Consider the following 17,462-nt stretch of genomic DNA (forward strand, 5'->3'; position numbering starts at 1 on the left):
CGCCCTCCACCGCAGCCCACCCATCTGCCCAGCAGCTCTGCTCTTGGCCACAGCCTCCCAAAGACACACATCGCTCTGCTCGACCGGAGTAACCGAAAGAGAAAGCCGCAGGGAAGGTGGGGTAATTTCTTAACCCCAGGTCATTCAAACAGATCAGACCATTCAGTGAAGCGCAAGCAGGCTCAACAACAAACAAGGGAGCGTGCCAGAGGCGGCAGGTCTGTACATCTGCCCAGCTTCCGTGGTGACCAGGTAGCAGCACCCAGGCCGCAGAGACGCACGAAGCCCTGCCCAGGCACCAGCAGCACCCAGGAGCCTCAGCGTTCACCAGTGCTCTGCGGGAGCCACATTATAAGAAGTGCCTGACACTTTAGGACTTGATTAATACAAAATCCCTGGCTACCTCCATGAACTCTAGACAGATTTGAGCAGTAAAATCCTGTTTTCCTTCTCTATTTTTTCTTTTTTTTTAAAATACTATGTATACAAGTGATTTCCAAGATGCAAGGGAAACTATAAAGAGGGACATCACCAACAGCTTCCCACAAGGTATACAGAGGAAGATAATGCCTCTTTGTTTTCTTTAAACCAACGCTTTTGATTACAAATTAAGCCCAGACTAGAGTCCAGTCAGATTTCCACGCACACAAGATTTCCACCACCGGGCCAGCAGCCAGAAGGAGAGGACAGCAGGTGTTCCAGCTCAGCTTTGTCCCCAGAGCAGCAGTTGTGGCGTGATCTCCGTTGGAACGCCCTGGGCAAAACCCTCAGCGACGAGCAGGGCCAGATGATGCCGCAGCTGGTCCAGCTGTGGAAAGGCTTGTCCTCAGGCCATCACCACCAGCCAAGCTGGTTCCCCATGCTGGTGAGCACAACCCGAAGCCTGGATGAGGCCGGAGGCAGCCCTGGAGAGAGCCGGGATGCCAGGTACTGGGCTAAACCCACACAGAGTACTGAAAAGGCAGAGCACACACGCGAGGGCTCCTGGGAACACTGGCATGACTGCAAATTAGCTGTAGCCTAATTTCTCAAACATTAACGCTGCCTTGAATGGTAACAGAAAACAGTCCTGCCTGACCCCATTCTCCTGCAATGTGTGTGCTATCACTCACAGCAGCGTAGTGGAGATGAAGTTGTATTATGAAATCTTACGGGTCATGTTTTAGCGAGTACTGATAGATGTTCTGTTAGGATCTAACACAATCCAGAAGCACCACCTTTAAACAAGATGTTTACCGGGGAGCACAGCAGACAGCAGGAATTCCGCAGGGCCCGAAAGCAGGCTGGTTTGAGGCAGTGACAGCCCCAGTTGTCTGGAGCCAACAGCTTATTGCCATAGCATGATAACAAAGAAACAGCTCAAAGTTACCTTCTGAGGTGTTTTCTCACTCCTTAGCTCTGCAAAGCCCCCTCAGAGCGCCACAGCAGCCTCACCCCAAGAAGGGAATGACTCCCATATGTGTACATCTCACGCTCTGCCAACACACAGCTCTAAGGAAAATCCATGTGAGAGCCGATAAGAGTCCTGCCTCCAAACAAAAGGTAGCACACTGGAAACGTACAAGCCATATTAAAACTCAGGCATTGATGCAGTTTACTGTGCAAAAACTAGCTGGAGAACCACCACAGGCAGAAAACCTCAATTTCAGAAAAATGAAGCTTTGTCGCCGTTGTCGTATCAGGTACCAACACGTTGCATTTGTGTATTTTGGACTCGCACAAGTAACCTGTTAAAATAGAGCACTTAGTCATTGTTTTGAAATATGACCTAACTGACTGCTAAAGGAAAGGCTGGTTTAGCTTTGTAGCCGTGTCCCAGTTGTGTACATATTTTGGTTTGTCTAGACCTGAATAAACTAAAATAACTAGATTCCCAGTGTCTGTTTGGTGCGCTGGATCAAACCAGACCAGGAACGCTATTTCAGTGGCACCTCAGCTCCCATCCCACCTTGTGTCACACCTCTGCGAAGAGCAGCAGTCCCGCGTCACTGCTGCCAGAGCAGCTTCAGCACTCGTAGCATCGCTTCGCTCCCCACTTGCCGGCTCCAGCCCAGCCACGTGTCAGGAGGACAGCCATGGACCCATTTCTCATCAGATGCCTCAAAAAATACCACATGCTAGGGACTAACTAAAGGGGAGGCCCAAGGGATCGGTCTCAAGCCACTGGCTCGGAGCTTCCACAGACACAGGGACCCCAATGCAGAGGCATGCTCCAGGGCTAATTCCCAGGAAGGTTTACGCAGACGCCCAGGCCGCCATGCCCTGCTCATGTGCCACTGTGCCACATGCTGGGGACCACTGCTACTTTGCACCCAAGAACTCACAGAACTCCCAGGCACCACATATCCCGAGGCCTCCAGCCCCCAGGAGTGCTGGCTGGGAGCTGCTGGAGCCCATCACCGAAGCTGCCGCACAGCCGCTAAGGGAAGAGGAGGGGAAGAGCCTCTGAACTCCTTGAATGCATCAGAAGTGGTAAATACTGCAGAAGAAAAACCAGTTTGGGTGATTGATTACTGCTGTTTTATCTGCTCCAAGATGAGAAGTGGGGTTTTCCAGCAATTACAGACAGTTTGCCCACAATAACCCCCTAGGACTCGCTGGCAGACAGGAGATGCACTTACTCCAGCGGTACAGAGTTACCCTCAGCTTGTGCAAGACGTGGAGACTCGCCCCGAATCGTCGTCTCCCTTGGCAGAAAAGCTGCTCAGCCGCAGCAGACCCCGCCTGTCAGACCTGCCCAGGCGGCCTCCCAGCTCCAGCACGGACCTGGGCCCCCCACCCAGAACAGGGACCCCCTCCACCCAGGACGGGGACCCCACCGTGGGTGCCCGGCGGCAGCAGCCGGTAAGGCAGGGAATAGGCAAGATGGAAGACTGAACTAACAGCATTTGAATTCTTTCTTCTCCCAATCCCTACAAACCTGAACAGAAATATTTCCATTTATTCCCTGCAAAGCTAAACAGAAATATATCTCTTTATCACACCTGTCCCCAGATTACAACCGAAACAGGGCTTTCTGGTCAACACTTTCTTTTGTACAAGCAACTTTTTTTTTTTTTTAAAACGTAGAAGTGAGAAGCTACTAGAAAAATACTTCTAAGATGAACACAGAGTCTGGCTTCTCTGCACAACACAGGCCAAGACACTTTATCTAAGGAACCAGCGCTGGGTTCAGTAACCTGCTCTTGAACCAGCTCTTTAAAGAGAAAAAAAAATAAAAAGAAAGGAATGAAAAAAGCCAATCCTAATAACATGCAGTGTTGGTTCAGACGCACAAGACTAGAAAAAATGGGTTTTAATCCAGTGTTTGCCACCGACTCCTTTGTGATTAAGCAAAGGCCTGGAATTGAAGCAACACAAGGAGGGAAACTGAAGTTTTTGAAAATTGTGTTTAGTAGAATTCCTACGGCTCTTAAGAGCAGATAATCAGAGAGGATACAAACGCAAAGCGCTAACTTGCATCAGGAACACCGAACCTGCTTTCTGAGGAATGGCTGTAAATATTTCAATATCTCTCTGATAGAGACCACTGGGACAACAGCCCGACTTTATTCTCCCAAATACGAAGTGCAACAAGTTTTCCAGTGCCCTTTCAGAGCGATGGGACTTCAGTTACCCGCAGGCGTTACCGAAGATCCCAGCAGTGCCGAATACAAATCTGCACCGGAGGAAGGGGAGCAAACCCTTGGGCGAGCCCTTGGCCGGAGGGAGAAGGGGAGAGCGGGGAGGGTTTGGGTCGGGAATCTCCACCCTGGAAATCACCAAAGCAGCCGATGTATCTCAGAATCATCCCAGGATGGTTTGGGTGGGAAGGGACTGTTAAAGCCCACCCAGTCCAACCCCCCTGCCAGGAGCAGGGACATCTCCAACCAGATCAGGTCGCTCAGAGCCCCGGCCAACCTGGCCTGGAATGTTTCCAGGGATGGGGCACCCACCGCCTCTCTGGGCAGCCTGGGACAGTGCTTCCACCACCCTCAGCTTAAAATATACCACGGTCTTTACAAGGAGCCGGCGCATAACTCTGCTGCTTTCGAGTAAAAAAACAATAAAAAAAACCAAAACCACCAACCAAGCCCGGGACTAAAACCCTGCTCTCCCCCATCTTTCTCCTTCCCCAGGCCAAAATCAGAGCGGCCGGGGGCGGGGGCCTGGCAAAGCCCCCGCGCGGTGCTGCCCAGGGCTGCGCGCACGCCGGCACACACGAGCCGGGCTCACAACTTTCAGGCGAGGTTTGGTGCGCAAAGCCGGGCTGCCGGGCCCGATGCGGGGGGGGGGGGGGGGGGGTGGTTTGAGGGCCCCCTCCAGCAGCCACGCGTGTTTTCCGTCAGCAGCAGCGAACCCACGCCGGTCCCCAAGGTTTTTTTTCGGATTTTTTAATTTTTTTTCGTGTCGCCCCGGACAAAAGCGCGAGTGGGGCGGGAACGGGCCGCACCGCACCCCAGGGACCGCAAAACCGGCCCCGGCCGCGCCCATTGATTTTTCCCTTTTTTTTTTTTTTATTTTTAATTATTATTTTTTAAAATCTATCTTAAATCATCACAGCCAGCAGTGAGGCTTCCTCCTGCGCTGGGTTCGGAGGCCGAGAAACGGGGAGGGGCAGAGGTGCTGAACGAGCGGAGGAACAATTTTTTTTTTTTTTTCTTAAATATTTCTCAAAACCCAACTTTGCAATGCGAGCCTTCCCTGCGCGATCAGTCGCCATACTGAAGATTTTCTCCCCCTTCTCCCTTCCTCTTTCTTTAAGTACAGCCTGAAACCGGGCCGAAAAGAAAGCGAAAAAAAATAAAATAAAATAAAAGCCCCACAAACTTTTCTCTGCCCCTTCTCGCCGGCACCGGAGCGAAATGCGCACAAAGGGGCCCGGGGAGCCGCGTTTTCCGAACTACAATAGCCGGGCTAATTAGCTCATGGGAGCGAGTCAGCGACACCGCACCGGGGAGAGGGGTGAGAGGGGGGAAGGGGAAGTTTTGGCCCCCGGGCACTCACCGATCAGCCCGCCCACCAGAAAGGCGACGACCTGGAAGGCCAGCAGGACCCCCCCGACGATGCACAGCTTTTTGGTGCTCATGTTCTCGATGATAGCCCCGGCCATTTTTGCTCCCTGATTCGGGGAGAGGAAGCCGGGGAGGCTCGGTATGGATGGCCCGGGCCCGCCGGCCCCTACCACCTCCTCCTCCTCCTCCTCCGCCTCCCCCCCTCCGCCGCCGCCGCCCGCCGTGATTGTGACCGGTACCCGCCCGCATGTGGCCGCTTTAAAGGAGCTGGCGGCGCGTCACGTGACGCCGCCTCGGCCGCCCCTCCCCGGGCCCGCGGGCCCGGCCCCCGGCCCAGCCACCGCCCCCCCCCCCCCCCCCACCCAACCCCGCGCCGCTTCCCGCCTTTTCTCCACGGTCCCGGGCACCGGTGGCGGGAAGGGGCCGCCGCGGCGGGAGCACGCACACACCCGCAGCGCAGGTGAGCGCCTCGGCCGCCGTGCCCGCTAAGGGAAGGTGCAGGCGCTGCCCGAGGCGAAGTGCAGCCAAGGTGCGAGGAGCGGGACTCGGCTGGATCTCCATCTCCCATGGGTCCCTCTTAGCTCTGGAGCCCCAACAGCAGAAGGATGTGGAGCTGGTGGAGAGGGCCCAGAGGAGGCCACGCAGATGAAGAGAGGGCTGGAGCAGCTCTGCTGTGAGGCCAGGCTGAGAGAGCTGGGGCTGTTCAGCCTGGAGAAGAGGAGGCTCTGGGGAGACCTGAGAGCGGCTCCCAGTGCCCAAAGGGGGCTGCAGGAAAGGTGGGGAGAGACTCTTCAGCAGGGCCTGCTGTGACAGGACGGGGGGTGGTGGCTTTGAAATAGAGGGAGATAGATTTATATCAGGTATCAGGAAAAAAAAAATTACACTGAGGGTAGTAGAGCACTGGCCCAGGTTGCCCAGAGAGGCGGTGGGTGCCCCATCCCTGGAAACGTTCCAGGCCAGGTTGGCCGGGGCTCTGAGCAACCTGATCCGGTTGGAGATGGCAGTCTGTCTACTCACACATTCCCATACGTGACCTGGAATGAGTCCGTCACCCCCTGCCATCATCTCTGGGGTTTAGCATTAGAGCCTTCCAGCTATTCCACAAGGATCCATGGTGTGCCGCCCTGTTCAACAATGATGGATGCAGAATTCCATCATCTGCAACTGGAACTAGATGAGGACTTGCTGAAAGCACTCCTTGAGGACAAATAAGCCATGAAAGGAAACAACCGGTGACAAAAATACATCAAAGTGAAAGACTGATCAAATATTTAGAGGCACAAACCAACAACAACCTGAAGCAAATAGTAACAAGAAAGAAAGTTTAGAAGACACAAATGCAGACAATCCAACAGAAATGACAGTGAGACTGCAGAAGTGTTGGCGATGCAATGTGGTAGCCCTACAGCCCAACCTACCAGGCTAGCATTTGGAATCCTATACTCCAAGTGCTGGCTTCCTAGCACTAGTAAATGAAATCAGACTCATGCTATTGTGGTGGTTTACTTCCATCATCTTTTCTTGATTTGCAGAGCTAACAAATTCTTCTCTTCTTCCAACCTAAGTTGGAATATAGGTGCTAGGAATAACCTAAAGCATTTTGTGACTGCAAGACAGTTTACTCTTCTAGCATATTGCAAGTTTAACTCTTTTTTTAGTTTAGTTTTAGCTTTGCTTTCACATCACAGTTATGACTTCATTGTTAAAAATAGCTCCTAATGGACAAGTCCTTTGCAGCCATTATGAACCCGCCAGGATCTTTCGCACAGACGTGCTTCCAAAATCAAAGGCTGTTAGAGGCTTTTTGCCAAGACAATTAAAGACTTAAAATACCAAACACTTTATCCTGAATTTAAAAAAAAAAAACAACCAAACAAAACATATAGAGCAACTTCTATTAAATTGCTTATTTTGAAATATCTAATACTAATTTTTAGGATGTCTAGCTAACACTTAACGTTGATTCTGAGTGACGACTTTGCTATTTTCTCTGTTGGAAGTGGCACAAGCTTTTGAATCATGTTAGTTCCCCTACAATCACCGCTGACTCAAAGAGAATCTTACAAGTCCAGGCCACTCTTCAATGTCCCGCAGTTACCCAAATGCAAGGACTTATGTGAGCGAACATCTTTGGAGCCACGAGTGCCACTCAATCCAATCTACCTTAATGACTCTGCAAAAGTTACAGGGTGCAGTCTTCCATTAAACGTCCCATTTGTTCCAAGCAATTTGTTTCTGGGACAAAAATGAAAGAGGTAAAGCTAAGATCCTGCCATAAGGAAAAAAAATCTAAAGTGAAAAAAATAAAATAGCAAAAACACAGGAAGAAAAACTTCACATTTATAAGGCTCTTTCCATCTCTACCACATTCCTACATCTTTAATCCTGCAAAGTTCGGAGATATTAATCACATGTGACTTTTGACACGCGTCCAAAGGACGTACAGAGCAAACACCATAGTGAGCTGGGACCTCTCTTTTACCAGAAAGTGACCACACACGAAATCACACAGGAGAGAAACTGGCGCAAAGTGTGTTGGAGAACACATCCCCAGCCATCTTTCAGCTGCTTACAAACCCCAGTTTCTATCTCTGTAAGGTCTCCAGAATCAATCAGCTGGGAACTCACCTACTTGCCGCTCATTACATTATTTTTTCCTGACTGCGTTAGGCTGTTTTGAAAGCCTCAGCTATTAAAATAGCTGTCCTACAGCCAGCCCCAGGCAGGAGGAGGAGACTTGCACAGAGAACTCTTTGCAGGCTTGGGCCCAGAGCCCAGATTTTCAGAGGGGTTTAGCCGCCTCAAGGTGTAGGTAAGGGCTCAGCGGGGTTTCTGCAAGCTCCTCATTTTGGTGCTACACGTCTGCGCTACAAGTTGCTGAAAAAGTTTTGAGAAAACTTTCTTTGGATGCTGAGTTTGCACAGAGTTCACACTCTGAAAGTTTCACTGTTTTTTCTCCTCTGTTGTCTCATGCCAAGTGAACAGTTAAGAGAAATAATTTGAAAATAAAAAATAGAATTTAGAGGTATTTTCCAAACACAACTGTAAGAGAAGGACATCTGCTACAAATACAACAGAAAGTCTTGACAGAGGAGCGTCTATGATCTGGATTAGGAAGTCAAAGAACATGATCACAATAATAATTTCTAGCTTCAGAAAGCTAAAAAAAACCCCAAACCAACCCAAACCACCCCAAAGTCAAAACCCATCTATAATATGGGTTATTATATGTTACGTATAACAGAACGTAGTTATTTGGACTTACGTTGCTGCACAGAAGTCCAGTGCTGAGCTGCTTCACTTTGCTCTCCAGAGGCAAGGTTGTTTTAATATTAGCAGCGTTGTTCTTCATACCAGCACAGCAGCAGACGCTGACCCCTTATGTGAAATACAAAGTGTCGGAGTGGACAAAAAGCTGATTAAATCATGGTCATCTACCACCAGATATAATCTTTGAACTGGTTTTTTTTTTGTCCTTGGCCACTGTATTTACACTACAGCACGCAAAGTAAGAACAAGAGACCTGCAGGGATGAAGCTTTGGCTCTGGCTGTATTTTCCAGCGTGGGTAGCGGCGTTGCTTGATGCTCTGACTGCAGTTTCTGGTTTCGTCTGGAGTACACCTAAGGCATTACAAAGTGACCCCTCGTAGTAAATAATGTGTAGTTTGCTACTACGGGGGAAAGACAATTAAAAGCATTCAAAACGACTGCTTGCTTCTCATGGCTTTCATGGGTATCTTTCTGGGTTTGTTCTCTCAGAAACACTGATAACATGGAAAATTTTGTCGCAGAACAGGAAAAGGGTGTTTTATATTATTTCTAGTGCACAGATGGTGGGGAACATCTTACCTTTGTAAGAAAAGCCTTTTCTATGGTTCATAAAGATACTCAAATATAGAACTTAGTGCGGCACACACAAAAAAAATAGTGTGTGGGGGCTGAGATCGGTGAGTAGACCGAGACCCACAACTTGTAACTGCCCGCTGCAGTTAGGATTAGGAAGAAAATGGAGAGGTGTGCAATATTTCATTTTAAGCAAGCCCTACTCTACACTGTAAATATTTTGAGGGATTTCCAGGCCCCATTGTAGTTCAAGGCTAAACATTCACCCACCTGTTAGGAACCACGGAAGCTGAATTTCGCCACTGTTGATACATCTGGGACATCATGTCTTGCGTGACGCCTTTTATTTAAGTGCCACCCAGCCTGCTAGATCTGAGATCTCATGCTGTTCTTCAGGCTTCACATGTGCAACCTGGAGCTCCGTCTCTGCTGGGAGTCATGAACTCCTCACATAATTTCTTTGGTGACAGTACGACAAGAAAGAAAGAAAGGAGCACAAACTTAGCAAGGGAATTACCCAGCCACCCAGATTTTAATTTTTAAAGCATACAATGAGTACAAATAGCTGAGAACAGAGAACCTATACAGTACACCCCCAAACGCCCGCTCCCAGCCACTCTGTACCTACTGGGCTCCTCAGCAGCACTGGGTGGGGGCAATGTCCAGCTTACGTCCTTCAGAGCAACTCTCTCCGCTCAGCTGTCCCTCTCCTGTGCTTCCTCACCAAGTCCTGCCTGTCTCGGTAAGGAACTGGGAAAGAAAAGCCGTAATTCATTAGGCGTGGACCAGCGTTTGAAAACCACGCAGAGAGCAGTCCCAGGTAACTCTCCTGACGGCTCTTCGCTGATATGCTTTCAATCAGATGACACAGCCTTCCTCGCCTTTGGAAAAAGCTTCAGGAGGGGCACCAAGACTTCCACTAAGTATATGAGATAAAACCGAGCCGATAATTTGACAGAGAGCACGTTTTAGCTTGTCAGACTGAAAGTGCAGAGTTGTGATATCCGGAAGGAGGAGCCAATAACAGTGCATTAATACTAAAGAATGATAAACTCGATTTTTCAGTTTTATTTATAGTCTACAATTACCATGTGGTTAAAGGCTCAAGCCCTCCAAAGTAAATCTGTGGAAAGCCCTTGATTCAAGTCTGCCAAGCTGCCTCTTCCAACCATTAATTCAATCATCGAGAGGCAGAGTTCCTATAACGGGATATCTGAACAAGCCTAGGGAAGATTCATCATTAGTCTATCACTAAATTTCCAAGTTCTTCCATCCAAACCTCTTCCATAACATAATGATCATCTGGCAGTAAGTACAGCTCTACTTGAATCCTTCTATTTGATTGATTAAGTCATCTTCTGGAGGCCCAAAAGATTTCTCTCGTCAGAAACACCCTTAACGCTCCCCACCCCCACGACTACCTCCCACCTCCACAAAATCGTTTTAAAAAAGCCACAGCTCAAAAGCCACATAACTCGGGTCACTCAGAAGGCTTTGCTAATCAAGTTGAGGGGTGACGATATACCGTGCTGGCCTGGTCTAAATTTGTTGTATGAGTTCAAATGGCATTGCTGATATTCTTGACAAGCGTAGGTTGGTGTGATCAGTGTTCAGTGGACCACACATCGTCAGCCAAATTTGTACTCAGCATCTCACAGCTTTCCCATGGACCATTTTGCCAGTTCTCGCCTCTTCTCAGTCCTCATGAAAATGCAAGCTCGGAGCTTTGCTCTTTTATTTTCTCTTAGGACTCTCTGTATAGCTGGGCCATTCCTCAGCCACCATCCCTCAAACTGAGTCTCCCACCTCGCATCAAACTTCTGCGACAGCTTTTACCACAGTCACTCCACCTCTCACAGGGCTTCTTGCCTTGTGTTGAACCTCCACATCAAACCCTATCCAAAACTACCATAATATCCTGGATTTCCTTTACAAACACCATTCCAGTCCAGCATTTCCCTACCTACATGTCTGTGTTTTCATCCGCTCCAGTGATGGACGTCACCGATACGAGCTCAAACATGGCGCAGCTGGGTTAGGAGCATTCGAGGATTCGTATGTCCCAGCAGGCACCGCACACAGGAGCAGTGGAACATCAGAATGGCTTCAAGCCTCCATCCAGGCTGGGAGATTGCCTTCCCCAGGTTTGTAACCTAGCCAAAAGCAAGCAAAGGAAGTTGCATTACTAATAGGTATGGATACTTTAGTAGTAAAAATGATGCCCAGTATGCTCTCTTAGGGCAGTAAGATTAGCAAAAGAAAATTCCTTCTAGGAGCTGAGTTGTACGGATAAAATCTTCATGGTTCGGTTGCTCCTATCAGTGTTCAGAACACAAAGAATGAATTCCAGAGGGGTTTTTGACAGCCTCTTACCATTTCCCTGTTAAGCCTTTCTGTCTGCCTGAATCCAACCCATTCTATGTTTAGCTCTGAAGATCGAATTAGCAGATGCAGCTAAATTTAAAACAAAGCCCTTTTTTTCATATTCCCATGAGAAGTGAACAAACGCACACGGGCTGAGCACTGGTAACGGTGGTACCTGCTTCAGAACTGTAACGCCAAGCAACACGCTTTCATTCCGTTTTAGTAAAAGCTGATATTAGTTAATTAAGGTGGCAGAGGCACAAGAGATTTAATCAAGTTCCAGTGTGTCGTAGTTCAGCCCTGATCAGGACCAGACTACGCAGTCTCTCTCCCGCTCCCCCCACCTCCGAGAGAACAGGGGGAGATGATATAAGAAAAACGGCTCAAGGTTTGAGATAAGGACGGGGAGAAATCCTTAAAGTTACCGTCACGGGCAAAACAGACTCGACTTGGGGAAAACTATTCATTTATTTTCTAAAACTAGCAGGAGAATGAGACAGGGAACAAGATAACCTCCCCCCACCCCTCCCTCTTCCCGGGCTTAACAGCAGTCTTGTAACATCGGATGAAAAAGCTGACGAATACGAGCTAGCTTTATCATTTTATTCTTCTGTTCTGTTAAATGACATGCAGTTCTGCAGGCTGGCTCTACTGGTTATTGTAAAAAAGGATCTGCAATTCTCAACGCTTGCACGGTGCGTACACACAGAATTATCAGCTAATGCCATTTGAAGACTCAGTAGTCTTGAGAAATTAGAAATTTAAAGTTAAACTAAGGCAATATGTGCACGCAGCTGGTGCCCTTGTGAGACATTCTCAAAATATCACCTAAAACCAAACATGAAGCGTGTGTTAGTTTTGAGGATCTCCTAGAAAGAGACATCTGTTTTGGAACAATCACAAAGGGCTATCGCCAGAACTATCCCGTAATAGTTATGAGCTGTAACTTGACATTTTAGATACACATTCCTCTTGCCAAGTAATATCATATTTTTGCTCTTGGCAGAGAAAATAAAGAGAAGCATACATCCAAGATGAGTAATTTAGTACAATGTAATCAAGGCAAGCTGCCCCACAGACTAGGGGCTGAATTAAAGTTAGCAAGATGGGGGTTTTTTTGTTCACTTAAATAAAAGTGTTTGTATTATACAGGGAAAAAAAAATTAGAAAGAAAAATGGTTTTCTTACTAATCTTACTTTCCATCTGAACCCAAGTGCAGGCTTTTATTCCAAGAGCAGATGATTAGAGGTAGGGTGGCTAAAAAGCAATTACTGCCAGAAGCTGTGTTCCTTGGAGGTTTCCATCCCTGTAGATACACATCCCAGGCAAGGAACCTTCTGCTCCTCAGCTGTCCCAGTCCACAACCCAGCATATTTATGTGAACTGCCACTGATTTCAAATTCCATCACTGCGTTGGGCTGTAAACGGAGCTGGCCAAGAAGCACGGGCAGATCCCCAGCCTGTGAGGAGGTGATCCACAGCAGAAGAGGGCAGCTGGCAGTAATAGCTCCTCAATTGTCACCAATTAATCCACCTGTAATTAGGAGTTACAGCTCTATGTCCCTGGGCTGGGAAGTGCCTCATAACTGGATTAGTAAATTGCTGTCTGTGTGTCACCGACTATTCCAGCATCATTTAACTGAGCTAAATAACAAAAATATCTAATGTGCGGGTCAAAGGACTTTGTATTGCTGAATCTTGCCATCCTCATGTTACTCAGAGTCTAAAATAAATAGTTAATGAAAGGTATGTCTAACTTAGGGGGGAAACAGTCTGTGGTCTCTCATCTCAGTGCAATGACCCACGTTCATAGGCAGCAGCTGGGTATCAGCCAGCCCAGCCGCCTTGCTGCTCCCGAGCGCAAAGCTGGCAAAATGACCGCATCTCAGCTGCCCCAACTGACAGCTCCGTGCTCTTCTGCAAACCCACCTAAATCGGCTGCAAGGCAAGTTCACGTTACATTAAGACAGAGAGATTAGCTAGAGCTTGTCTCTCAGCATTCTTTGAGTTCTTTGCTTTAACTCCGAGAAGGAATGACCAGGATACTTTCTAATACTGGCTTCTCTCACGTTCGGGTTTTTTTTAAATTAGAATAATTTCCTTAGTTTGCTATCAATCAGGTGTTTCTTTAAAGTAAAAGCAATTGGTGTAAGCACATATCTTGAACTCTGACGTGCATTTTATGATGTTATTGAAGTGCTCATTCCGTTTTCTGGGAACATATACCTTGTAGGGAGCAAATGTATTTGTTAAACAGAGTATTATTTTAAAGAAATCTTATGGTACATTAGAAATGCATTACGTTAAAAATGCAATATAAACACAGAAAGCAGATTACTAACAAAATTCTACGTTTAAATATTTACACATAACTTGTACTGCGATTAAGCTAATGTTTCCTAAATGCTGTAATAGATGCTGATGCAAACCACTGCAGTTACTCTACAACAGGATCGGAAGACATTTCAGCTGGAAAAGACTAATTTGGTTAACTTTTGCGTGGCTGTCACTGCAAATTTTATCCAAGGGTATTTACCAGTTCAAGCAACGGAAATCAATGAGCTGAAAGGGTGAGAAAAGTAAACTCTACTGCTTAACTCCAGTGTTGCTCGATACTTCGGAGAATGAATGAATTTCTAAAGAGAACTCTACTCTCACAACAGCCAAAAATGATGCCCAGCTCGTGTCAGGGACCGATGACACGAATGGAGAAACAAGGAGAAAGTTGTAAGAACATCTACTCCTTCTTATTTAGAAAGAAAAAAGTCAGTATATTTTCAGGACATCTGATTCTTGAATAAGCCCTGTCTAAAAGAATAACGCAAACCATGTAGAGTGTGTCACAGTAAGCCATGTTTCCTCTTCAGGCAAAACAGAGACCTGAAATCATTGCCCTGGAATGCACCGAAACCTCTTAGCACGAGTTCCTGAAATATTCATGAACATTAAGAAAATAGCAAACTTTTTGGAGAGCGTGCTATTTAGATGTAACTTACAATGTCCGTGCCATCCTCTAAGCTCTAAAAATACAAAAGGAAGGCTTTCTGCAGAAAGGAAAAGAACTAACGGGGACTCGGGGATTTTCTCTCCTGGCTGTCACAGCCCACGCAATGTTGATTAATTCAGCTCCTCAATTACTCATCCTAACTGGGAAAACTCTTACATGACGGGTGTTTGCTAGTGTAGATCAGTGAGGAGTTCAGAGTGTGAAGGTGTGAAGATACACTAAGTGTGTAATTTATTAATAAATAGAGGGAACACTGAACTGTAATATACCGTCTGAATTTAGATTGAAGATTAACTCTCCAAACTTCTCTTCCATTTTTGTTACTTTTGGAAAGTTCAGAGGCAGGCACCTTTAAAACCTCAAAGTTTCATGTTAACCACTGTGGAAAAGGAGGAAGGAAGAAAAAAGAAAGGGAAAAAAGAAATAAGGAGACACGAACTTCACTTGCAGGTATGTAAACACGCAGTAGCGCAGCGTCCCCGTCACCACTTCCGGACACTTCTCTGCATTTGTTTCTCGTGTTATGGGGCTACGTGCCTCTGGTTAGGCAAGCCAGGAGCTCACCCAGTGTGAATCAGTCATATCAAAGGAGGTTTAGGAGCGTGGGAACAGCAACTTCACATTAAGTGCTGTAAATAAGTGCTAAAGACACCACTGTTGAAATGTTTACGTATTTTGCAAAGATGTAAATATTTGGAGAATAGCAAACGACACTGCTTGGCACAGGCAGACAGAAAGTGTTTTACCTGATGACTTGGCCCCAGTTCCAGACCTTTCTGTTGGCAGCAGCATCAGCTCAGGCAGCCTCTCCTCTCCCCAGCCCTGGGCACATGAATTACCCCGGCTCCGTGCTGGTAAAGCCCTTTGTGGTACCACACAGTGAAACCAAGCAAAAAGGCACGCTGCAGAGAAAGAAAGAGAGAAAGAAAAAGAGGTGGAGAGCAAATCGTTTCCAGACCGTCTCACATTCAAAGGCTGGGTTGCTTAAAGTGTAACTCACACGGGCGCTTCGTCCTGTCTCCGCACAGCACGGCACAGGCTGAGGAACTGGTCTGGCTGGGAGATAATATTTTGTTGGAATGGGGATGTAGATTTTTGTTTTTCCAGCTGGGTTGATTTCCCATCTGGTTCATCAAGAGGCTGTGCGAATTCTTGTACAAGTGTGTTTGTGGGGTGAACTGCCTGATGAATTCATCGATGTTAACAATAAATAGGGGCAGGGAGGCGAGTTATTTTAGTGCTTCTAACCTGTCCCACGGCATAACTACGCAAACAGTTTTACCAATATCACATTATGACACAAGAAAACTGCTGCGTAATCAATCACTGTTATCGAAGGGCATGTCCCTCCAACCAGCCGCCCCGCGATGCAGCTGAGCGCGATGGCCGCAGAGCCACCCTACGCGCCAGCTCGGCCAAACCGTCCCACCCTTCAGAGCCCAGAGCTCTCTTGTCCCACTCACTCTGTGCAGCTGATTTTGTACATGGAAAGCTATTGCGAAGCCCTCCGGTCCCGCTTCCTAAAAGATGTCTTTTGACTCTGGCACTTACCCATCCTAAAGCCCTGGACCCCTCTGTGGGGATCGTCCTGCCTCCGGGGCCGCTCTCCTGCCTGCTGCTGCTGGGAAGAGGAAGATGAAATGAGAATTTGCCAGATTGCTCCAGACAAAAGAGTCCCACTTCGCCCCTACCAGAGCTCGTGCTGAGGACTCTCACAGCCCAGGTTCCTCCTCGCTGGCCGCTGCAGACGGCACGGTAGATGGAATCACCTCTTTGTGGATTTGGAGATAACCCAGCTGCTCTTTAGGTGCAGCTAGGCTTACAAGCCCGTTCTATCCCTGGTCCTTTTACGCCAGGCCCTTCTATGGTATAGGACGGCGCCAGCCCTGTGGCCAGGGGTGGCCCACACCTGCTGACCTGGACCAGCCTAAAGCATCACCTAGACACCAGGTGGCAGCATCAGATCCAGACACAAGCTTCACAGTTGAATTCCAGAAGGGATTTGTGTCTGGAGGACCAGTTTGTTGATCTGCGATAAACCCCCCAGGTACCATGGAACACGTAGCTTTCCTCCTGTTTCTAATCTGCTGATTTACAGTTGCATAAATGCAAGTCTTCTTGGAATGGAAATATAACTTCATTAGGCAAAGGCAGAGTTAGCGGTCATTTCCTTTCAGTGAGCAATGACACTGCTATCCAACCTAAGAACGTGGGGGATTTTTTTTTTCTTCGCCATTGAGTCGAGTGGCTTTGCTTCTTCTAAATGTACTTGAAGATCAAATCCAGTAGAAACTTTGCAGAACGACTGGGGCATGAACTGTTCAGAGCTAGCAGGAGGCAAACGCTGCATACGTTGACCATGGCATGGCTATTTCTAGCAACGCTCTCTCACAGATACCGCTCCCGCGCCCAGTGTTGTGAATAACATTCTGATCTGCAGGTCTGGCTGTGACTGCTGTTCTTACAAGTGCAGTTACTGGATCCAGTTACTTCTAAAAATAGCAACCAAGCTTCCTAAACTGTGCTTAATAAAATTATTTGAAAATATATATATATGTGTAATGTCGACTTCCGTCCTTGTATTGTTTCTGAGAGCTTGCTGCTGCCTAACAGCGTTAGGCTGATCAGAACTGCCTACCCATGTGCAATGAGGACTGCTGCTCACGCAGCAGGAAGCAAGAATTGCTCATGAGACAGGACTCTATCTGAGCGAAAGCTAGAAAAGCCACAGAAATAAATATTTCTGCTTGTGCAATGGCGTTTCTAATGAATTTTGCATTTCTGTCCCAGTGCATTCACTGCTGGTGACGCTGTATGGTTCAGCACGGTGTCTGTTACAGTTCATTAGATCTTCTCAGCTCAAACTCGGCACGTCTCTAACCCCAGCCTCTCAGTGTACACCATATTTGATGCGTGCAGAAGAAAGAGGGATGAGGGAAATTTATTTCTTTACCTAGATTTTTAATGCTTGTGACCATTTAGTGACCGAAGGTTTCATCTTCTGAGACTGTTATCAATACCTATCTCAGTCAACAGGAAGAAGGAAAATGAATTTTTTACAGTGGACATTCCTCATCTTTAAAATGGAACGGTCATTAAGATGGACCCCTGCCAAAATATCTGACATTTAATGTAGTTAAGACACGTTATTCATGAAACTTTCACAGGGAAATAGAGAAAATAAGCCAAAAGAGGTCTGTGAGGCAGACGAGGAGAAATAAGAACGCTTCTGGCCCATTTGTACTGTCAGTT

General features: G+C 47.4%; 1 protein-coding gene and 1 long non-coding RNA gene across 2 annotated transcripts in view; both read right to left on the reverse strand.

Moving 5' to 3' along the window:
* WLS (Wnt ligand secretion mediator) overlaps positions 1 to 5,152 on the reverse strand; it is a 35,301-nt gene extending 30,149 nt beyond the window's left edge. Inside the window, exon 1 of the mRNA XM_086753860.1 lies at positions 4,987 to 5,152. Within this exon, the coding sequence (XP_086609986.1) occupies positions 4,987 to 5,092 (106 nt within the window). The 5' untranslated portion in view covers positions 5,093 to 5,152. The remainder of the gene's footprint in view (positions 1 to 4,986) is intronic.
* Positions 5,153 to 6,308: 1,156 nt separating this feature from the next.
* Positions 6,309 to 10,984, reverse strand: LOC147600013 (uncharacterized). Its single transcript, XR_015259252.1, has 5 exons — positions 10,802 to 10,984; positions 9,109 to 9,296; positions 8,518 to 8,616; positions 8,260 to 8,372; positions 6,309 to 7,229 (listed from the first exon to the last, which is right to left on the reverse strand). It is a non-coding gene; the product is annotated as an uncharacterized LOC147600013 (long non-coding RNA).
* Between the last annotated feature and the right edge of the window lie 6,478 nt (positions 10,985 to 17,462).

Source organism: Chlamydotis macqueenii, chromosome 8 (genome assembly GCF_036417535.1).
Source record: "Chlamydotis macqueenii isolate bChlMac1 chromosome 8, bChlMac1.mat, whole genome shotgun sequence".
Classification (NCBI taxonomy): Eukaryota; Metazoa; Chordata; class Aves; order Otidiformes; family Otididae; genus Chlamydotis; species Chlamydotis macqueenii.